We start from the raw sequence: 24,565 nt of genomic DNA, 5'->3' as shown, positions 1-24,565 counted from the left end.
GCCTCAGAAGATTAGAAGTTAACTTTTATGCAGAATCATAAAATAAAAATTCTGCTTTCTAAGTCACATTTTGTCATCTTAATTATAGCTGCACCTTTGTGTTTTGACATTTAAATTGCAGTTAAAGGAGAACTAAACCCTAAAAATGAATATGGCTAGAAATGACATATTTTATATACTGAACTTATTGAGCCAGCCTATAGGTTCAGCATCTCTTTAGTAGTAATAATCCAGGCCATCAAAGTTGTCACACGTGTCAGTGACACTGCACATGCTCAAATGCACTGGTTTTAGAGCTGCCATGCAGTAATAATGTGTATTATTTACTAATCCGTCTTTATTATATATATATATATATACATACAGTAGACTGTGAGTCGGTCCCCAAGCTCAGGTAAGTAACGGCAGTAGGGAATCAGCAGAAAAGCAGATGGGGGGCTACTGGGGCATCTTTAGAGGAACAGATCTTTCCTGCTAAAAGCCTGTGGTTGCACTACAGGTTGTGGTACAGAAGCCCAACATAATGTACAACATTTCTAGCCTACGTATTTAGTTAAACTGTAGTTCTCCTTTAAAAGAGATCTAAGGCATTAGTGTTAAGCTTGGAATATAAACTGTACTGGGAGTACAAAATGGACTGCAATGAAGGCCAAGGGCTATGGCGCAAAAGTCTGTTTTTGTGAATTTTGCACACAGATGCTGTCTACTTTTTCCCCTTGTGTTCATCAGAAATAAGAATTGCCACTTGATAATCCCCCATGTCCCACAGCAGCCCATTATTTTACACCGAGCAGTTTACTATAGCCAAGGTTAAGGTTGCCTAACCAGGGAATTCATTGTCATTGGTGGATTTGTGAAAGTAAGGGGTTATCTAGCTATCACTTCCAAACCCGATGAAAGGTGTTTAACTTAATAAATTATTCCATGTCTATGCAACGATAAAGGCAATTTTAAAAATGTTGTGGTCCAGGATTTGATGTAATCCAAGGGGTCTTTAATGGGCAAAATACAGACAATGAGTACAGTAAGGGCACCATCCTGACTGTGCCACTGTCTGCATTGTATATAGAAGGCTGATCTTGGTGCCATGGGTAACTTAGCCACTATTCAAACCCAAACCCCACACAGTATTCATCCCAGGGCTACAACTGCTGTTGAGTACTGACTTCTTGGCAGATTTCAGGCCTGCGTGCCCACCTTTCCAAACCCTTGAGTGGCATGTATTCAGAAGTTGATAGTTTGATAGACGAAAGAGTTAACCACAACATCCTAAATAGGTGACATTGCACTTGTTAAGTTGTTCCTAATCGGCTGCTTCCTCGCTGTTGTTCCTCATTCACATAGAAAAAGAATGAGTGGCAAATTGTCAGCTTTAAAGTGTGCAGCCATGCATCGGTAATATCTAAATAACTGGGTGTGCAGAAGCCTTCAGCGCTACAACATCTGTTATTAGTGAGCAGAGAAATGATAAGGCTTAGGGGCTATCACAGCCAGTTCCCTCACAGGAACAATATACCCAGCAGTTAGGCACTTGCTATTTTTATTTGTACAATGTATTCAAAGCAGCTCTGTTTTTCCCAAGTTAATCATATTAGAATCAAGCAAATATCGGTTAAAACTGAATAGTTTTTTCATGTTAAATAGAATTAACCTGTAGTATACCTTAAATCTGAGCAACTTTGCAATTCGTCGATTTTGTCCTTTTTTTTAATTGGCTTTGATTCCTGTTTCTGTTAAACCTACATATTAAAAACATTTTAAAACCTTATTTGTTTTTTCCTGGATATTATTATTATTATTTTTATTTCTATGCATAGACCTTTTTTTTTATCTGTCTCTGGTTACTAGATATCAGTTTCAATGTCAAGCTGGCAAACAATTGAATGATATAAAATGCAATATCATTCTAATAGTAATAAACAACATACATAATCCATGAAGTCTAAAAATACATTGTCTTATCATTGCCTAATTCATATCAGTAAATTTTACAGCCTCTAATCTGCCCCAAACCTGCCCCTTTCTTCCCTCCATACTCACTATATCCCCACAATTCCATGTTTCATGATGAGCCTCGGTCTCCTTTACGCTTAGACTCCACCCCAGTGGCAACATGGAAGTACCCATTACAGCATGACCTGTCCACTTGTGGCTGGGATAGCTTATAGAATAGTGGCAACTCTATTTGCAGACCATGGTAATCAATGGCTCTAACCCATATAATTACATGAACGGGAAAAGAGTGAGCAGTCAGGCCCCAATATTAGTATCAATTACATCAATATCATTTTAGTGGGAGAGAGTTCCATGTCAGCCTAGTAAGGGCAGATACATACCATCCAATGGCCCTATTATTAGAAAAACAGTTCCAAATCTCAGGGCTTACCTGCAAGTGGGTTGAGCCTACTTCATGTGTAACAGGGATAGTTTAATGTACATGTATGTGTGTTTGCTTGAAATGTTTTCAGATTGTAAGCTCTTTTGGAAGGAGCCCTCTTCAGCTTTGCCTCTTGTATGGGTTACTGGTTGTTTTGCTCAGAATACAGTTGCTTTGTTATAACTATGAGCAGTAAGCATCTCATATTGGTTAGTGCAATTCATGAATGGGGCAAATGGACAGAAAATAAAATACTCTTTTAAAATCTCATCTGAAAATGTTGGACAAAGGGTACTAGTAAATGCTACCTGCTGATTGGTTGCTATAGGTGACTAGACCTGTAGCAAACTTAGCACCTCTTATTATATAATACTCTATGAAAATTAGTCTTTTTAGCCACTGATTCACACTGACAAACTGAGTATTTACCTGGCAATAGCATTATGTAAGGCTATACTGGAGCTTAATATGACAGCAAGTGCTGATTCTGTGCCACTGTCCCCTGATAACAGTTTAGGTGTCTCTGGCGGCTGCTGCACCCTTATACTTCCTACATTATTTCATTCACCCCAAAATGAGCTACACCCTGTAGAATCTGCAGAATTGTTTCCCAGGCTTGCCCTGCTTGGCCCCAGTTGAGCAGTTAGGTTGGTGGTGTTCATTGTACCAATTTTGCTTCCTTTTGTAACGCCAAGCTTAGTGCTCCCGGTACCGGAGAAGCGAGTGGGGCCTGGAGAGTGTTACATTTAATCAGCGTGTGGATGTATAACTACACCATCCGTCTGCATATATATGATATTCATAGCTTAAAGGAGACCTGTCACTCTAACATATAATTCCAAATCCCTTTCTGTCATGTTTTTGTGCAAAATAAACATTACTTACACTATAGAAATTATTTCAATGTTGTTCCATTTAGTCTCGGAATTCACAGTCACAGCAAGCAGGTAGGTGCCATTTTGTGGGCACTGTTATTAAGGCAAGATTCACCACAAATTCTTGTAAATGCCCCAGAATGAGGGACCTAATACCCATGCCGATGCACTGGCTGATTAATTATGGACTGTAAGGCGGGAGGAGGAATGTGAGAAGTGCAGTGACACCTAGTACTGAATGGAAAGTGCAAATAATTGATAGCCCTGCGTCTATGCCTTAAGCATAGAGGCGGGGCAGACAATAAATGATTGACAGCTCAGATAAAGGTATGGATGTATTAATAAAAAAAAAGAATTTGGGTGTAATGTTTAATTTGCAGAGGACTTTTAATATACAGCATATTTGGATTAGGACATCACTGTCAGTTTAATAGCAATCATTATACAGTACATTATTTACAGTCTCTGTATATTACATGAGATCACTAACCTTGTTTTTAAACTTTTTCCATAGAGTTTACGTTATGGTGGGAGCAGATTCTCCTTTTTCCTCTTGTCTAAGAGAAGTGGAAAACCCCCAAAACCAGCTAAGGTGCAGTCAGGAGATGGAACCCGCAATCAGCTGCGATAAGAAATTCCGAGCCCAGTTTCATATAGACTGGTGCAAGATTTCCTTGGTTAGTTATTCAGCTCTGTAGTGTCCTGATTCTCACTGTCACAGGTTTCTCTGAGGGATGTGCCCATTCATTTTGTTTAACAGGGATCCTCAGCTTTTTGAACTTTCTTTCATGTGCTCCAGCAAATTAACCCAGGGACAGACTGGGGTGTGCTACCTCTGGGGCCCCCACACCCCGCTTACCCAGTGGCAGCCCCTCCTCCCTGTGCACACACACCTTTTACTTACTTTTGCCGCTAACGGGAGGTGGGGGGGCAGTGGGGGAGCAATGAGGATCAGGTCTGAGTAGGAGGGCCCACAGGGTTTTTTCCTGGTGTCCTTATGTAATGTAAATCGCCAGTGAGATAGCATATGCGGTGCCACGATTTGCGGAAGTTGCAGAAGTTGGCTTGAGAAAAAACTTCCACGACTTTGGCAAATTGGGCGCTGGGTATGCCATCCCACCAGCGATTTACATTCTAGCCGGTGGGATGGCATTTCGGGGAGATTAGTTGCCCAGGACAAGGGAGATTTGTTGTGCGGCAACTAATCTCCCCGTGTCACAGCCCTTAAGGGGCTACTAGTAGAAGCTACTTTTCAAGGCTACTAAGCTCCAGAAAACTCCCTGCCATAGACAATACTGAGAATTGCCTCTGCTAAAACACATGTAGAGACAATTATCAGTAAATGATCAGCATTGTCTTTTTTAGTAGCCACGACAAGTAGCTGCTACTAGCTCCATGTGTCTTCACCCTAAGGGCAGTGGCAGATGGGGAGATTAGTCACCTCGTGATAAATCTTTGTTGTCGCGGACGACTAATAATGTCCCGAAGTTGCCCGAAGTTTCCTCTCAAGACAACTTTGCAGCAACGCGTATGCCATTCCACCGGCGTTCTACATTCTAGCATGGGATGGCATTGCAGGGAGATTAGTCATCCACAACAACGAAGATTTGTTGCAAAGCGACTAATCTCCACGTGTGCCACTGTCCTAAGGTTGAAGACACACAGCTACTAGTAGCAGCTACTTTTTCATGGCTTCTAAACTCCAGAAAATACCCTGCCATAGGCAATACTGAATTGCCTCTGCTAAAACACACGTAGAGATGATCAGCATTGTCTTGTTTAGTAGCCACAACATGTAGTTGCTACCAGTAGCTCTGTATGTCTTCACCATTAGGGTAAAGACTTGTCACGGCTACAAAAATACCCTGCCATAGACAATACTGAGAATAGCCTCTGCTAAAACACATGTAGAGACAATCATCAGTAAATTATCAGCATTTTATATTTTTGTTGCTATGACTTCACGTAGCTCCATGTGTCTTCACCCTTACTGTTACTTTTATGCTGCTCACCTTAAATAGAACACTCCTTTCATGCTGCCCAAATGTAACTAGCCATACATTAACTCTATCTAAGTCAATGGAAGTTTTATTTTTAACATTCAAGCTATTTTATAATTCCATAATCATTGTTTGGAAGAATGAAAAGAATAATGTGACAGTTTAACATAATTTCCCTGCCAAAATGTGCTGTGTGTATTTCAGGTGGATAAAACAAAGGTAGTGTACATCACTCAGGAAGTGGTACGCGGGGATGGAATACTGCCTGACGTGGGGGAGTACAGTCCTCCCTCTGACATGCTGAAGAGCAGAAATTATTACTCGGACTTCCTTCTTACACTGGCAGTGCCCTCAGCGGTAGCTCTGGTGCTCTTTGCTATTTTGGCCTATATTATGTGCTGTCGGAGAGAAGGCATGTGAGTAGCTGCATTATTATTATCTTAAGCGCACACAAGCATAACCTGGCCTACCGGGTTACGGTTATTGCACGATGTCCCTCGATGGGAACATTTTAGGCAAGTCCAGCTGTTCAACCAGCGTTTTCTGCAGATGAACTACATTATTTTCATACCTAATGCCAGAAATGTATATGGGCTCGTAATAGTGATATGTGGGTACACTGCATCTGATCCTAACCTGCCAGCGCCAAACCCGATCTGGCAATCCACCTCTATTTATGGACAAGCACACACCCCACCCATCTCTAATATCACAAAAGGGGCATGGCAGAGCAGACATACGCCTATAAATAGAGGCTGCTGGAAGCAGGGAACGTTAAGGTTGCGGGTGGGTAGGGCATGAGGAAGAGCTCAAACCAAACCTGCCCCCGGCCCACAAATATTGTGCAGATGTCGTCTGTAACACAACCAACCCACAGGTATACCTGCAGGTCCTGCTCGTTTGGTGCCAACCCACACGTCACTAGCTTGTTCACACCTAGATTCTGCTCAGTGTTTTTGATGTAGATGGTAAATTATCTACAAAATTGTGTTTGTTGAACAGATTATAATAATGATGATGATACAAAGGTCTAGAGACTTAGCCTAAAAAAATGTATTGGATAGGGAAATCTGGCCTTTGGGCCACCAGTTGAATAGGCTGAACTAGGCCTTGCTGGCTACTCATGTTGTTTCTATGCATTTCAAAATAAGAATAAGTCTCTTGTTTAAAGGGGTAGTTCACATTCCAGATAACTATTAGTTATAAAATGGCCCATTCTTAGCAATTTTTCTACTGGTCTTCATTTTTTATTTTCATAGTTTGTGAAATATTTGCCTTCATCTTCTGCATTTTTACTGACCCCAGCAGCCAAGAAACTATTGCTCTGTGAGGCTACAATGTTATTGTTACTGCTACTTTCTATTCAGCCCCCCCTAATATTCATATTCCAGTCTCTTATTCAAGCCACTGTATGGTTGCTAGGGTATATAAACTGCACAAAAATAAAAAATGAAGACCAATTGCAGATTGCCCCAGACTATTAATGTCTACATCATAATAAATGTTAAGTTAAAGGTGAACTCCCCCTTTAAATCTGGATGTGTGTTTATAAATGGTGCTGCTGTTATGTTCCAGGTTCTATCTATGTGTTTGCTTGGGTTATTTGATGCACACAGCTGCCTGTAGCTATGAAATCCCATTACTGGCACACTATATGGGCCATTTAGGTATCTACAAAAGTATACATGTGTTGCTGGGATTTTTATGCTGTGTAAAACAATGAGATGTGTTGTTCCAGTGTTAATTCCCCATAATGGCAATAATTCCATTGTTTTTATATGGTGATCTGGCAAACAGAGGACACAGCAAAGCTTCTGTGTCAGAACAATCATGGCTGCTCCCAGTCACATAAATCAACATAAACATGCAGACTTCTGGTTTCATGTGTAGAATGACCTTTGCCAATATGTTTTACTGGACATTTCTAAAGAAATATAGCATGTTATTCTTGCTTATTCACAGGGTATATTGTACAATTCTTCTAACATTGCTCAGAAGACTGGTTACTATTACAGAATTACTATTGCATACTTAGAATACCTATTTAATTAGTCATATGAATAAACATATATAAGTTGAAGACATCAAGGTGTTACAAAGCAGCAAGTAACAGAAAATCATAATTATTTTAATTATTTTGTAATCAGGTTTTTTCCATACTTTGCACAGTTCATCTAATATGTTATTGTCTGCATTCATCTGTTTATTTGTGTAAAGCATTTGTATCATGTCTTGGCATTCTCGTACGCACCCTTCCTTCCATGTGCATGCAATGGGGAACTGTAGACATTTGCTCCCAGTCAGATCAAGACCCACCAGGTTGACCAAGGGTATTGCCCAAGCACCCACTGCTACATAAAATATCTGTCTCCCTTTGATGTGGTTCTTAAGATAAATGTTTATCTGCTGGTGCAACAGCAACATCTAACAGAATTATAATAATCTGAGACAAGTAAGGACCATCAGTTTATGAATTCAGATTAACAGATAACCAGCCAGCAGCAGCTGGCAGAAAAGTAATAACAAAAGTTCTCAAGGATTAGCAATGAAAAATCCATGGAAATGTAGACATAAAATGCCATAGTGAGCAAAGATATGCTTTCTAGGAATTTCTAGTTGCCAAGATTATTCTTTACAGATAAATAATGAAGCTTTGTCAACTATATACATTTCTCCAAAGCGATCATGGGTTTTTTAGTGTTGTAGCAAACTCATACAGTATTGCAATACCTAGGGTGTCCGCTAGAGGGTGCAAAAGACATAGCTTACAACTCTAGTCCACTGGAGCTCTTTGGAACTCTTGCAACTCTTAGGTGGCTCTAAAGATATCTCATGGCTGGTGCAAAATTAAGTCAAATATTTTAGGTCATCCACAAGATTCTGAATGCAGATCATGTAAAGTAGAGCTGGAAAATAAAAGCCAACTTAGTCTCTCGTGACCGAGTTAGTAGCTTACTGGGTTTTGTACAGGGGGAAAATAATGGCCTTTTCAAAGGAATCTTGCTGAAGATTAGCCAGGTAGTTCCCGGGCAGGTTTAAAAATCTTGCATAGGTCCCTATTATGATTCAATCAGTTGGCCTGACCTTGCTTAATAAGTGGATCTATTTGTCTATGGCACATTGAGAGTCAGCTGTGAGCAAATGACAGATCCTTTCCATGATGGTAAATGCTGGCGCTGATCATTTATTATCCCTAAACTTGCAGCAGCATTTACGACTCATTTAGTGCCATCATCCCCATATTATTTTAAGACATGCCTCAGATTTCAATGCTATTATTTAATTCATACATTTTGTTTTGTTTCTAGGGAAAAGAGAAACATGCAAACACCAGAGTAAGTGTTTTCTTTTTGTTCTTACCATTGCCATGTAACCCCCCCGCCCGTCACTATAGACTGCCATCCGCCATCCATGTGTTCCCATGTTTCATGCTGTCATCCATTCATCAGTTCTTTTGGTGAAAGCTGCTTTTAGTTGATATAGGTTTAACAGATTTAATTAAAAAGGAAAAAAACTCAATTAAACTAATTAAAAAAAATCAGGGGATATGGTGTTTGTACCACATTTATATGCTCACTGGTGGTTCTTCTCTCTGTTATCCTGTGTGATTTATCATGCTACATGGTTTTTCTGTATTAGGGAAATGGACTTCAGTATTTTATGAATTGCCAAAAATGCAATAATGAACCGTTGTCAACTATATTCATTTCTACTAGTACTCCAAAGCAATCATTGGTTTATTAGTGTTGTAGATTCACAAACAAATCATTACGGTTGAGGAGACTGCCTTATTCTATAGGCTTAAGCTCACCCACTGGGGTTTTTAAAGCAAAACCAGGATAATAGGTGATCAGATTCCCAACTACAGACCAGTTTCACCCTTCTTGGTGCTCATCAGTGTAGTACAGGGTTTTCTGATCAGCTTAGGTAGAGTCAAGAGTGTGGATTCACAAACAAATCATTGGGGTTAAGGAGACTGCCTCATACAGATACAAATAAACAAAAGGAATTCTGGGAATGAATTCCAAACAAGCGCCAAGAAAATCCCATTTACATGGGTTTATCCTGCACTGATGAGCCCCAAGAAGGGCAAACTGGTCTGTAGTTGGGGAATCTGATCAGCTATTTTCTTGGAGCTTGTTTGGAATTCATTCCCAGAATTCCTTTTGTTTATCAGTGTTGTAGCAAACTCAGTATTGCAATACCTAAGGTGCCCACTAGAGGGTGCAGAAGACATAGCTTACAACTCTTGTCCACTGGAACCCTTAGGAACTCTTGCAACTCTCAGGTGGCCATCAATATAACCTAAGCACAAGTATGAATATAGCAAAATTAAGTCAAATATTTTAGGTCATCCCCAAGATTCTTAGTGCAGATCATGTAAAGTAGAGCTGGAAAATAAAAGCCAACTTAGTCTCTCCTGACTGAGTTAGTTGCTTACTGGGTTTTGTACAGGGGGAAAACGTTGGCCTTCTCAGGTTATTACAAGGGTATGGTGCTTGTGCCACATTTGTGTGCTCACTGTGGTTCTTCTCTCTATTATCCTATGTGATTTATCATGCTCATAGGGACACAAGCCACAGGGCTAAACATGGTGCCTACATGGTTTATTTGTATTAGGGAAATGGACTTCAGTATTTTATGAATTGCCGAAAATGGCAGAAACCTAGAGGTATGGTTTATTTAAAAACTGTCAGATTTGGAACATATTTTGATGATTTTTAGGCAAATATGATCTGCCAATATCAATAGAGAGTAGAAGAGCTTGTATTGTTACCAGGCATGGGATCTTCTACCAGGAAACCTTTTATCCAGAAAGCTACAAAAAAAGATAATTCAATTTTCCATAGTGTCCTGTTAAATAATTCTTTATTTTTGACAGATTTTCTCCATAATAATAAGCCAGTACCTTGTACTTGATGGTACCTAAACTGTTTGAAACCATGTTGACAGCAAATTCATATTATTGTTTTTTTAAAGTTTAAAGGAAAACTGTACCCCAAGAATGAATACTTAACCAACAGATAGTTTTTATCATATTAAGTGACCTATTAAAAAATCTTACCAAACTGGTATATATATATATATATATATATATATATAATGCTAGTAAGCAGCACACCATAAGATAAAGTTGATACCTGGGTGCCTGTGCGAAAAACAGTATACAGGCTCGAATGACGGCACACACAGGATTTGCAAATAGAAGTCACTGGATCAAACAAAAATTAATTGCATCAGAGGTTTATTGATTCCAACGTTTCAGCTCCACACAGGAGCTTTCGTCAGGGATCCCTGACGAAAGCTCCTGTGTGGAGCTGAAACGTTGGAATCAATAAACCTCTGATGCAATTAATTTTTGTTTGATCCAGTGACTTCTATTTGCAAATCCTGTGTGTGCCGTCATTCGAGCCTGTATATATATATATATATATATATATATCAGTAAATATTGCCCTTTTACATCTTTTCCATTGAGCCACCATTTTGTGATGGGCTGTGTGCTCCACCTGACAGGAAGTAATGCAGTGCAAAGTGCAAAAGATGGATGCAATGTGCCATGTTTTCTGTGCTTTGTGTCCTGCCTGCCCTTTGTAAAATTGCTTCAGGTATCCCCTGCTTTCCCCCAGCAGTGCTGTAAGTTAGATTTCTTGCTAGATGCATATGAAATCTAGACCCAAGTAGAGAGTACTTATTAAACAAGCACTAAGGGGAGTGTATTTGCACCCCTTCATGCCCGTGTACCTTCATCTGGCTCAAAGTAAATGATCCCTACTGTTTTCTACAGACAGTGTGCGTATGTAGAAAGTGATTCATTATAAACAGCAGGTAACCTGTACTCCATATTTCCTGTTTCCTGATTGTTATAAAAATAGTTTATTGTTATTTTTCTTTTGTTTGAAAAAGGTGTGATATGTTTACCTATGAAAAGGAGTGGAGCTGTTCTGTCATATCATACTTAGTTACAACATAGTTACATAGGGTTGAAAAATGACCATCAAGTTCAACCCTTCCAAGTAAACCCAGCACACACACAAACCTATACTGACCTGTATATACACTCACATACAGACCCATACTGACCTATCTATACACTCACATACAGACCCATACTGACCTATCTATCCACTCACATACAGACCCATACTGACCTATCTATCCACTCACATACAGACCCATACTGACCTATCTATACACTCACATACAGACCCATACTGACCTGTCTATCCACTCACATACAGACCCATACTGACCTATCTATATGCTCACATACAGACCCATACTGACCTGTCTATACACTCACATACAGACCCATACTGACCTATCCTATACACTCACATACAGACCCATACTGACCTATCTATATGCTCACATACAGACCCATACTGACCTATCTATACACTCACATACAGACCCATACTGACCTATCTATCTACTCACATACAGACCCACACTGACCTATCTATCCACTCACATACAGACTCATACTGACCTATCTATACACTCACATACATAAACCCATACTGACCTATCTATCCACTCACATACAGACCCATACTGACCTATCTATCCACTCACATACAGACCCATACTGACCTATCTATCCACTCACATACAGACCCATACTGACCTATCTATCCACTCACATACAGGCCCATACTGACCTATCCTATACACTCACATACAGACCCATACTGACCTATCTATACACTCACATACAGACCCATACTGACCTATCTATACACTCACATACAGGCCCATACTGACCTATCTATACACTCACATACAGACCCATACTGACCTATCTATCCACTCACATACAGACCCATACTGACCTATCTATCCACTCACATACAGACCCATACTGACCTATCTATCCACTCACATACAGACCCATACTGACCTATCTATCCACTCACTTACAGACCCACACTGACCTATCTATCCACTCACATACAGACCCACACTGACCTATCTATCCACTCACATACAGACCCACACTGACCTATCTATCCACTCACATACACACCCATACTGACCTATCTATACACTCACATACAGGCCCATACTGACCTATCTATACACTTACATACATAAACTATATATACCAACATCAATACTAACTGTATCAATACATTCCTACACTATTTTTTCTGCTTTTCTGCATAGGCATGAACAGGACAGTCACTCATTTTGTCTTGCTGTCCTAATGTAAACAGGCTGTACCCAATAACTATATATATATATATATTTCACAAAACATGAAATATATACAGTGGCTTGCAAAAGTATTCGGCCCCCTTAAACTTTTCCACATTTTGTCACATTACAGCCACAAACATGAATCAATTTTATTGGAATTCCACGTGAAAGACCAATACAAAGTGGTGTACACGTGAGAAGTGGAACGAAAATCATACATGATTCCAAACATTTTTTACAAATAAATAACTGCAAAGTGGTGTGTGCGTAATTATTCAGCCCCCTGAGTCAATACTTTGTAGAACCACCTTTTGCTGCAATTCCAGCTGCCAAGCTTTTAGGGTATGTCTCTACCAGCTTTGCACATCTACAGACTGAAATCCTTGCCCATTCTTCTTTGCAAAACAGCTCCAGCTCAGTCAGATTAGATGGACAGCGTTTGTGAACAGCAGTTTTCAGATCTTGCCACAGATTCTCGATTGGATTTAGATCTGGACTTTGACTGGGCCATTCTAACACATGGATATGTTTTGTTTTAAACCATTCCATTGTTGCCCTGGCTTTATGTTTAGGGTCGTTGTCCTGCTGGAAGGTGAACCTCCGCCCCAGTCTCAAGTCTTTTGCAGACTCCAAGAGGTTTTCTTCCAAGATTGCCCTGTATTTGGCTCCATCCATCTTCCCATCAACTCTGACCAGCTTCCCTGTCCCTGCTGAAGAGAAGCCCCCCCAGAGCATGATGCTGCCACCACCATATTTGACAGTGGGGATGGTGTTCAGAGTGATGTGCAGTGTTAGTTTTCCGCCACACATAGCGTTTTGCATTTTGGCCAAAAAGTTCCATTTTGGTCTCATCTGACCGGAGCACCTTCTTCCACATGTTTGCTGTGTCCCCCACATGGCTTGTGGCAAACTGCAAATGGGACTTCTTATGGTTTTCTGTTAACAATGGCTTTCTTCTTGCCACTCTTCCATAAAGGCCAACTTTGTGCAGTGCACGACTAATAGTTGTCCTATGGACAGATTCCCCCACCTGAGCTGTAGATCTCTGCAGCTCGGCCAGAGTCACCATGGGCCTCTTGGCTGCATTTCTGATCAGCGCTCTCCTTGTTCGGCCTGTGAGTTTAGGGGGACGGCCTTGTCTTGGTAGGTTTACAGTTGTGCCATACTCCTTCCATTTCTGAATGATTGCTTGAACAGTGCTCTGTGGGATGTTCAAGGCTTTGGAAATCTTTTTGTAGCCTAAGCCTGCTTTAAATTTCTCAATAACTTTATCCCTGACCTGTCTGGTGTGTTCTTTGGACCAAAACGTAGAGTAATAAACCTTTCTATTTTTGCATTTACATTTTGATCACAATTCTTTAAATCCTAGGATTGCTGTCCTTGTTCCAGTGCATTGTTTTGGTACTAGCACCCAGGTTTTGTTGCTGCAAATGGTGTGCACCCTTTGGACTATTTTCCATTATGTATATATGTATGTATGTATGTATAAATGTTAACTATATCAGTATATAAAATCTTATAAAAACAGATCTATGTTTCTTTTTCTTTTCAACCCAGCATCCAGCTAGTGCACCACAGTGCCATTCAGAAATCTACCAAGGAGCTGCGGGACATGTCCAAGAATAGGGAGATTGCTTGGCCTCTCTCAACACTTCCAGTGTTCCACCCAGTAACTGGGGAGATGGTGCCTACAATGCAAACAGACACTTATGATAACACCAACATGCCTCTGATGCAAACCCAACAGTAAGTAGGCTTTAACCCTTATCACCCACAGTTTGCTAACTCGTTGCACCACAGAGAGTCTTAGTTGCCCGCAATAAATACCTTTCCGAAATGTTTTCCACCGGCACAAATAGAATTGCTGGTGGAAAGTCACACAAAGTTTCCTTCTGTAGGCAACTTCAGAAAACTGAAGAGATGCAAAAGCCTTTCCAGTGACTCCTGTTGTTGCTGGTGAAAAGGCATTTTGGAGCTTGTGCCTCTTCTCTCTACCTACTGCTACTTTGGTCCTGGGTAAGAAAAATGTAGCTCAGCTACTGTGTGCGGCTTTCACACACACCTTAGGTGGGGATATCGGGGAACAATCTTATAGTGTATGACCCCTTTAAAGTGATTTTTATCTGAAACAAAGCGTACAAAGCTAAATGCAATAGCAGCACTGATTACTTGTTTAAGGTGACCAGTAAATGGGGCCTGCTGAATAAGTAACTTGGCCTATAGTATATTTTGCACCTTATATTATGTAACTCCATGAAGCTGCTAATATCTCCAAAACCACTAAATAGAAAGAAATGTATATTGCAAAAGAAAAGAATGTATATTGCAAAAGTGCTCAGTGGATCATCTTGCATTTACAAGAAGGCATATGCACTCTTTGTCTCTAGACTCCCCTATGCATAGGTGTGCCAACAGCCCTCTTTATAATTTGAATATTCTAGTCTGTGACATGAACCCTCCTAAAATAACCAATATTAACTGTACTGTTTAACAGAAAACAAGATATTGTGATATTAAAGGGACAGTAACATCAAAAAACAAAAATATATTAATTTTTAATTATGTAAACTTACTCTGTATTACTGAGAACTCAGTATCATGGTTAGAAAGCATGATAACAGGTAAAGGGCATGAAGATGGAGTCACTAAAGCAGTCACCGACACCTTATGCGTGTGGGTATTTGTACAGAGCAGAATAAATGCTGATGGTTCAGAGAAGCAGGCCTGGTGCCAGAGCAAACAAGCAGCTCACATTAACTGCAATAACAGTTTCAATTAATCATTTGACTTTTCAGATCTGGCATTCAACAAACAAATATGTAAACATAATGTTGCTTTACAGAATGGAGCTAAACACTAATTAACCTATTTATTTATAGCTACACTGGGACCTGGGGATTATGGGATGGCTTTTCCCATGAGAAGGAGACAATTTCTGTGTTCGATTAAATATGTTATAGGGGAAAAAAATCAAATTTACATCAAATTCTTATTTTCCAACTTGTTGGATCTGCTGTGTAATAATGTTCTTTTTTTGTGCTCAGGTCGATGCCACATCAGACACAGATACCACAGCAGCAAAATGCAGGTCAGTATAGGAGCGGAGAACTGATGGCTGAAAGCATCAAAGATTCAGTGTAACCCAGTTCTGCTGAATACAGGAAATTGAGTTATTTTGCAAAAAAACTATATATATATATATTCCATCTCTAGAAGCTCCTGCATCAGTCAGCATGGAGAGTGGCCAATGGAGAGTGGCCAATGGAGAGTGGCCAATGGAGAGTGGCCAATGCAGGAAAGTTTCTGATTACATAAGCCTCCTGCATAGATAATTAACCCCTGTGCTACGGGCAGTAATGTTGCTAGATCTGTCAGAGAAAAGAGGCTTTTAACCCTTTAACTGCCAATAGCCACAGCTCTGCCATTGAAATCCCATCGCAGTACTTTTACAATAAAATCAATGGGACCTGGAAACATATAATCTACATTGCTGCTGTTATGAAACATGTTTTGCCAGCAGCTTACATTCTACATTGCTAGCAATTAAGGGCTGTGGCACACGGAGAGATTAGTCGTCACCCGATTTGCCGAAATCTCAGAAGTTCCCTCAAGAGGCGATTGTGGTGCCACGCATGCCATCCCACCGGCGATTTACATTTTAGCCGGTGGGATGGCATTTCGGGGAGATTAGTCGCCCGCAACAAGAGAGATTTGTCACGCGCCGACTAATCTCTCCGTGTGCCACAGTCCTTAAAGGGTAAAACTCTCTCTTTTTTTTCAAAACATGGCAACATGGCATGAACAAAAAGAGGCAATGGCAAAAGTGCTCAGGCAAATGTTTATATTTCCTTATTATAGCTAAAGGATATCCAGAAACCCATTATCAGAATGCTCCAAATTACAGGAAGGCCATCTCCCATTGAGTCCATTTTAGGAAATAATTCCAATTTAAATAAAATGATTTTCTTTTTCTCTGTCCTTTTTCTCAGTAACTTGTAATTAATAGTAACTAAGCTGCATGAATTCATACTAAAGGCAAAACAATCCTGTTGGGTTCATCGGGGGCATACACAAGCATATTTAAGTTGCAAGTCTGGTCCTTCAGACTGATTCAACAGCTTATCTGCCAGTGTATGGGGCCCCGATGGGCCTAACTGCCTGGGGAGGTTTATTATTCCTGTTGGAAAGGGGACCACATTGGCTCATTATCTACCAATCATTGTAATTTGATTATTTGGGCCATCAAATTAGCCTGATATTGCCCACAAAGGTGGGCATAACAAGCGGATCTTAACATGTATGGCCACCTTTAAGGTATGGTGATCTAAATTAGAAAAAACTAGAAAACCCCAGGTCCCAAGCTTTCTGGATAATAGATTCCATACCTGTATTGGGAATTTTTGCTAATGCTACATCATAGGGGTCATTTACAATGTAAACAGGCACAAACCGCCATGATTATGCACTTTTCACTCTACCTTCCATGCTAGATGAATTGACGCAGGTCTCTATGCTCCATTTACTTCCATTCTAGCTCTTTACGTAACGTTCTGTCTAACATTTTCTGATATATGGTTTATTTTGCTGCAGAAGTAGATAGTAACACTTGCTGCTCCTATACAGCTATAACCTGGTTTCTTGGTTGTTCCTATGGAAAGCCTTGCAGGATGACCTTTATTTTTCCATTGGGAACAATCAGTGGCATAACAAACCTGCGCAACTACCTGCCCGCTTGTGTTCCTTGCTACCCAGCTGCTCTAAGCTATAGAGGAAATAGACCCCACGGTCTGGGCCCCCCTGCAACCCCGGAACCAGCGGAACTTTCTTCCTCTACAGTTACGCCACTAGAAACACTAAAATCTGTTTATTCAGTGAGCCACAATAAGAAGTTATTAATGTGCACACATGAAATGACGCAGCTTTACTTTTTGGTCGTTACTATTGTCCATAATGCAGCCAGTAATGTGTACATATGGTTATTTATGAACCCATTGTGCAATATGTCATTAGGTGAAGAAAGCAATGAAAGCAATCAGTGGGAACCCTGATAACAAACAGCATTGCTGCAAAGGCCATTTAGCAGCACTCTCAGCTTTCTTATCATGCGACTCTAGATCAGCATCAGTACCTGGGAGCAGACTGCTTTCATAGGTTTCTGTGGGTCACAGTGAGACCTGAGAAAGTCTGTGAATGAAAATAGGAGAGAAGTAGCTATTGTGATTAGAGCTAGGCAGGCAACCCAAGAACATCTGGTGCAGAATCATGGCTGTATTATCAGTACTGGGGTAATGGCACACTGAGTTTTATTCCCAAGTAACAGACTTACCCCGGCTCCACTTAAGTGTCAGGCGCATATCGCTGAAAAACACAATGCCACTGTAAATCTGCTGCAAACCCCACTCTTTTGTGTGTCAATTTATTACATCCTTTTCTGACAGCCAGGCAGGTCAAGACTGGAATTCAAAATATGCTCTGACATTTTAAGTACACAGAGGCTGAAATACTCCAACAGCCCAATAGATAGTGACTTATGGCATCTTACAGCAGCCCAAAATCACTGAAGAAACTTCAGGCACACTAGAACAAGACAGGTCCAATAAAACATGGCTTTTATTTTTCCATTTAAAAACAGAGTGCCTCAGCTACGGGTTCGGGGCTTTGGGCACCCGGACCACTACTGGACTCTGGTGAGCTATTTGAACTTTGAATTTTATTTTTTTGACTTCCTTTCATGACTTTGGGATATAAACATTTCGAGTCAGGTTCGGGGTTTACACACCCGGACCTTTAAAACTCATTGGTACATTACGTATGACTTTTTGATTCATATCCCACAGTCTTTTTTTCACATATTTATTTATTTACTTGTTTATTTATTTTGTTTAACTCATTTATTTGGGTTAGTTTATTTTGATCTTACAGCAGCCCCTCTGGCATTTTGGCATTTGCCAGAATGCACAGATTGCCAGTCCTGGCCTGTTGTCAGGCAAATATTTAGTAACTGTAAACATGATATTATAATATTGAAATACTGGTTGTGTTTGGAAATCTGCCCCATAGTAAGTGCCTGTCACGCTGCAAAGTGCAAGGGAATTGGTGCATACTATTTAACTTGTTTGGCAGTAATGAGTTTCCTTACACAGTCATCTACACAAAAACAAAATCGCTCACATTGCAGTCATAAAAGTCACAAAAGTAATAAGTGAAAGGAGGCCGGGTTATACATACAAAGCCACGAAGGGCTTTCACAGAGCAGCCAGTGAGGGATTGAGGCTTGCAGTAAAAGCAATAACCTAGATATTAGGCTTTTCATCTTAATCTCTCTCTTCGTTCCTGCTTTCCAAAGGAGAGTTCCGTATGACAACTTTTCAGAGATTTGAGGTAAGAATCAAGGGTTTTGGGTGCAGCCTCCCAGAATGGGCTCTTAAAAAGAAACCAACATGAGGGCACTCTGTGGGATAACAAATTGGGAAATCTGTATGGGCAGCCTTAGGTAATGCAGTTTCAGAATAGAGTCTTCCTTTAGTTTTCGATCACCCCATAAAGATTTTGCTGTGGAGCCCAGTTATTTACAGTTACACCCCTAAGGGTATTCATAACCCTTCGGGGGTCAAAAAAGTATATGGTGAATGGAGCATTTCTATTTGAGGCTCCTGGCTATTGTAAACTGTTACAGAAACCCCCAAAAGTACTAGAAGGTGTGCCCTAGACATGATGTTCAGCCTGTAGTACCCCCATTTTCTCTTTGGATTAGTATAACCAGGATGCACAAATGCCTTCGGAAGGTGAACAGAGGCGGATATGGTGCCATCTTTCGTATCAAAGTCAACCCACTGCTTTGTGTCACTTAGGGGCTGATTTACTAAGACACGATTTCGAATCCGAATTGGAAAAATTCCGATTGGAAACGAACATTTTGCGACTTTTTCGTATTTTTTGCGATTTTTTTCGGCGTCTTTACGTTTTTTGCGTAAAAACGCGAGTTTTTTTTGCGTCTTTACGATTTTTGCGTAAAAACGCGAGCTTTTTGGCGTCTTTACGATTTTTGCGTAAAAACGCGAGTTTTTCGTAGCCATTCCGAAAGTTGCGCAAAGTCGCGATTTTTTTCGTAGCGTTAACACTTGCGCGCAAAGTCGCGCCTTTTTCGTAGTGTTAAAACTTAAAAGGCGCGACGTTTCGCGCAAGTTTTAACGCTACGAAAAAATCGCGACTTTGCGCAACTTTCGTAATGGCTACGAAAAACTCGCGTTTTTATGCAAAAATCGTAAAGACGCCAAAAAACTCGCGTTTTAACGCAAAAATCGTAAAGACGCCGAAAAACTCGCGTTTTTACGTAAAAATCGTCAAGACGCCGAAAAAATCGCAAAATTACCGATCATTACGAAAAAAACGCAATCGGACGCATTCGGCCCGTTCGTGGGTTAGTAAATGTGCCCCTTAGTGTTACATCTAAATTGTCACACCTTGTAAAAGTTCAACACATTAAGAGGAAAAAGTTTGTGTGCCCTGTGTCCCTTCTGCCCAATGATTGTCTAAGTACTCAGGTATTAGCTATGGGAATGAGAGGGGAGTGCTATACACAGGCCCAGGTGGGACCCAGCACAGAGACTGCTGTGTTACAGCCCTATCACATTATTACAGTCATTGAATCTTCCTTCAATAGTGTTGCTCTTCTACTAATCCCTTACAATATGTGTCTTTGTGCCATCAGTAATACAGTGCTCTCAGTTAGTTTGCCTTTATTTTGCAAGTATTGTAACATTTTCAGTTAAGCAGCCATTGAGTCTAACAGGCTCTCCCCCGTGCAGGTAAATGGTATCCCTGAGGAGCGCAAGCTGACGGAAGCAATGAATCTTTAAATCGGAAGAAGGAACCGTATGATGGCGGCCAGTCTGGCAGGCACACGGCGGGGCGCTTCATGCAGCTCATCGGCTTCTACTTCCCATCACAGGATTTCTATGCGCATTCAGGATCTATAACACTATGGACTCTTTTGTATAAAGATTTTTTTTTTTTTGCAGGGGAAAATTTGCATACAATCAATAAATGGCAAATGGAGGGCCGTTTATCTTGGCTGTGGTCAGGTGATTTATGTGAAAAGTGTGATGAAAACCCTAGCGCCTGTGTGACTGCCCTTATTCAGGTTTCTTTCATCCATGTGAAATGCAGGTGGGAATGCACAGAATCTATTCAGTGGGGGGCACACCAGCATACTAGGAAAACTCTCCCGGTGTCAGTGGGCCCTCCTGCTCCTTAGGGGGAATAGAGAGGAGAAATTGATGGAAGGATAAAATAAAGAGGTTGAGTGAGGAAATGAGGAAAAAAATTTTGGAGAATGGGCCCCTGGCATTCTGGTTCAACACTGGGGCTATAATAATGTCATTTTATTTATCCTTGTTCAAAAAAGCTGTTGAAAAAGGTTAGGGGCCTGTTACGCCTGTGCCTCCTGCCGCTCCCTGAATTGAGTGTCTGCCACACACATGGGAGTCACCCATCTTATCGTTCCTGAGCAAGAATGCAAACGCAATGTACCCTGAGGCGAGACAGTTAATCTGGCCAGACACACACCGATATTATTGTATGAAACCTAGTTTCGTACGGTTTTCAGTGCGTGTATGGCGGATCGTTGATTGGGTGGGTCAAAAGATTTTGATCAGCACTCAAGCAAAATCTGCGTTTAGTGCTGAATCAGGTGGAGGTAGAATCCCTATTGTTTCTATCTCTATATCTGACAATTCAGTCCTGAGCATCAATAGAGGGAACAAACAATGGTCGCAGAAAAGATCGTTAATGGTTGATCGCTATTGGTAGGTGTATTGCCGTTATTGGTAGGCGTATAAGCACACCTTCATATACCAACCCTTATTACCATGACACGACAGTTGGGTGAGCTTGCTGGCCTCACTACGTACAAGCCAACTACTAATGATTTCTTGCAAGAAGGGGCAATAATGGGACTAAATATGCCAGTATGAGTTACATATACATACACCTATACAAAAGCGACAATAAAAGGTACTTAAAAGAGAAGTTTAATAAAGGAAAACAGAACACTTCTATAATATATGGGATAGGGGAGGTATTTTTATTTGCTGCCCTGTCACCTCTCCACATAAGAATCAATTTCACTGTATATAATTTCAGTTTAATAATGAACACAATACATTTTGCTGTACATTGGCAACTGCCAGAGGGCAGATCTGTGTATAATATTTAGTAAAGGGACTATTTCCCAGCTGGGATCTATGCATGGCCATTGTACTTTTTACAGTGTATCATTATGCGCAGCAGGGAGGCAGAGGCACAGCGACACCTGCAACTCTATGGGCAGAGCTTCTAACCGTCAGCTTCTGATGTTCAATGGGAAGCATATAAAGGAGATGATGTACAGCCCACTGTAAATTATACACATTAGAAACCACCATGGAACACAAAAAATTTTAGCAGCAGGGTGTAACAGTAAGGACACAATGCTATGGCTGCTGGGGGGCCTAATGATTTACAAGACAGCACTTTATTTGCTTTAGTAGCCACAGAATGACACTGCCTGGAATTAGACAACTTGTTATCAACAAAAACCCCTAGATCCTTCTCCATTAAGGAAACCCCCAACACACTACCATTCAGTAGATAGTTTGCGTTTATATTATTTCTACCAAAGTGCATAACTTTGCACTTATCAACATTGAACCTCATTTTCCAGTTTGCTGCCCCAGTTATCTAATTTTGTCAAATCGCTCTGCAAAGCGGCAGCATCCTGCATGGAACTTATAGTTTTGCACAATTTAGTGTCATCAGCAAAAATAGAAACAATACTGTCTATGCCCACCTCCAGGTCATTAATAAACAAGTTAAACAGCAAAGGCCCAAGGACTGACCCCTGCGGTACTCCACTAACCACACTGGTCCAATTAGAAAATGTTCCATTTACAACCACTCTTTGTAATCTATCCTTCAGCCAGTTCTCTATCCAATTACAAATATTATGTTCTAGGCCAATATTCCTTAATTTGATCATTAACCTTCTGTGAGGTACTGTATCAAACGCTTTAGCAAAGTCCAAGTAGATGACATCAACTGCCATTCCAGCATCGAGGTTCCTGCTCACCTCCTCATAAAAGGCGACTAAATTAGTCTGGCAAGATCTGTTACGCATAAAACCATGCTGGCACAAACTAATAGTATTGTGAACTGCAATGTATTCAAGTACCCTATCCCTTATTACCCCTTCCAAAAGTTTTCCTACTACTGATGTCAGACTAACAGGCCTATAGTTTTCAGGCTGAGAACGGGATCCCTTTTTAAATAACGGCACCACATTAGCAATCCGCCAGTCTCTTGGCACCATGCCAGACCTCAATGAATCCTGAAAAATTAAGTGAAGAGGTTTGGCAATCACAGCGCTCAGCTCATTTAATACCCTGGGATGAATCCCATCCGGCCCTGGACCTTTGTTTACCTTTACATGTTCAAGTCTCTTTTGAATTTCCTCCCGAGTGACTAGTGTACAATGACTTGAGGTCCAGTAACTCTGAGTGATACCACTGGGGGGAATTTTAGAAGATATCAATCAGCATAAGGGACCCACAGTGTAATGTAAGAGCACACCCTTAATATGCCGTGTCAGGAAACTATATAAAGCCTAGAGGCTCAGATTGCCAGTAAGTGTTTCTACCTGCTCACAGCTGCCTTATATCTAGCCAAGTACCACTGAAAGGATTAGGCTAATGCCACACTGAGTGTATTGCGTATATTTTCGGCAAGCGGAAAAACCCATATGTCCCCTACCTTTGCCTGCAACGAAATGAATGAGATACGCTCGGGTGCAGGAACATGTAGCCGATATACGCATAACAATGTGAGAGAATGCAAAGTCTGGCATTTTTATGCGTACTTTGGCTACATGTGCCTGCACCCGAGCATATCTAATTCATTTGGGTGCTGGCACAGGTAAGAGCGTATGGCAATATTTCGCTTGCCGAAAATATACGCCATACGCTGTGTGTGGCATCAGCCTTAAAATAGGCCCTGGCATCAAGTACACAGATGCCTAAACAATGCTCTGCAGGTCTAAAAAATAGTGGCTGTCTATGGAATCTTGAGTTGCCACCCCTAACCCTGGGTAAATCTGGGCAGGGGATGGATGGGGGCAGGGTGGGTGATATTGGAGGGCAGGGGGGTGAGGTTTAGTGGGCGGGTATGTGATATGCGCTACGACCGCTATTCACCCACCTCCTTCCCTAAATGATCATTTACATTGTGGTAAATTCTATACAGAAAATGTTAAACTGTATCAGTTAAACTGGGTTTTATTATACAGCAGAATCCCCATGTTATGCTTATCAAAGGACCAGAAAAAAAATGGTGTAAAATTCAGAAAAAATGTAATATCAAGGAAATGCATTATATATTGCTGGGACCACAAACAAATGGTGTAAAATAAGGAAAAACAAAAAATCACTGTATTTATATGAGAGGGAGGGATAAAGAGAAAGAGAAAAGGCTGCACAATATGTAACAGACTGGGGCCATTCCCCTGTACCCATATAATGCCCCCCGAATCCCACCCATTACACCCCCTCCCTGCTTTGGGAAGGATATAATGTGTTTGTCCTGCCAATGAAGCTTATTTAATTTAAAGGAGAAGGAAAGTCATTTTGGCATTTTACTGCCAATAGATATGCCACATTAGTGCCACCTAGAACACTATTTATTCTGCAGAAACCATTAACATACAGAGTAAACAGCTTTAGAAGCTTTCTACGTTTGCTTAAGATAGCAGCTGCCATTTAAGTAGCTTCCTGCCTACAGTCTAGCCGTTATAGCTCAGATCACGCATTCCTAAGGAAGGATGGAGGGAGCATTCTCATGGGAGGGGGAGCAGGAGAAGGGAGAGAGCTGTGCAGACTCTGGCCCAGGGAATTAAGGATGTTTCTGAGAGAGGAAGTCAGACACTGGAACATCATGTTTACAAAAAAAGAGACAAGAAATCCAGTGTTTCTTTTGATAGAGGACTCAGTGCAGCATTACTGTAAGGGCTTATGGCTGTATTCTAATAAAGCTTACTTAGTTTTTACCTTTCCTTCTCCTTTACTCCGAGAGACAGAGCG

The 24,565-nt window shown here is 40.8% G+C and overlaps 1 protein-coding gene across 7 annotated transcripts in view; it reads left to right on the top strand.

Moving 5' to 3' along the window:
* Positions 1–20,528, top strand: part of sgce (sarcoglycan epsilon) — a 47,073-nt gene extending 26,545 nt beyond the window's left edge. For 5 of the 7 annotated variants that reach the window (XM_031904100.1, XM_031904098.1, XM_031904099.1 and 2 more), the window contains 7 exons: positions 3,767–3,929; positions 5,457–5,668; positions 8,561–8,587; positions 14,013–14,201; positions 15,500–15,543; positions 18,802–18,836; positions 20,264–20,528. In XM_031904100.1, coding sequence (XP_031759960.1) covers positions 3,767–3,929; positions 5,457–5,668; positions 8,561–8,587; positions 14,013–14,201; positions 15,500–15,543; positions 18,802–18,836; positions 20,264–20,314 — 721 coding nt within the window. In that variant the 3' untranslated portion in view covers positions 20,315–20,528. The remainder of the gene's footprint in view (positions 1–3,766; positions 3,930–5,456; positions 5,669–8,560; positions 8,588–14,012; positions 14,202–15,499; positions 15,544–18,801; positions 18,837–20,263) is intronic. The other 2 variants (XM_031904096.1, XM_031904097.1) reach the window with 2 other exon arrangements.
* Positions 20,529–24,565: the final 4,037 nt, after the last annotated feature.

Source organism: Xenopus tropicalis, chromosome 6 (assembly GCF_000004195.4).
Source record: "Xenopus tropicalis strain Nigerian chromosome 6, UCB_Xtro_10.0, whole genome shotgun sequence".
In the NCBI taxonomy this organism is placed as follows: Eukaryota; Metazoa; Chordata; class Amphibia; order Anura; family Pipidae; genus Xenopus; species Xenopus tropicalis.
This window is presented reverse-complemented; position numbering and strand designations above follow the sequence as displayed.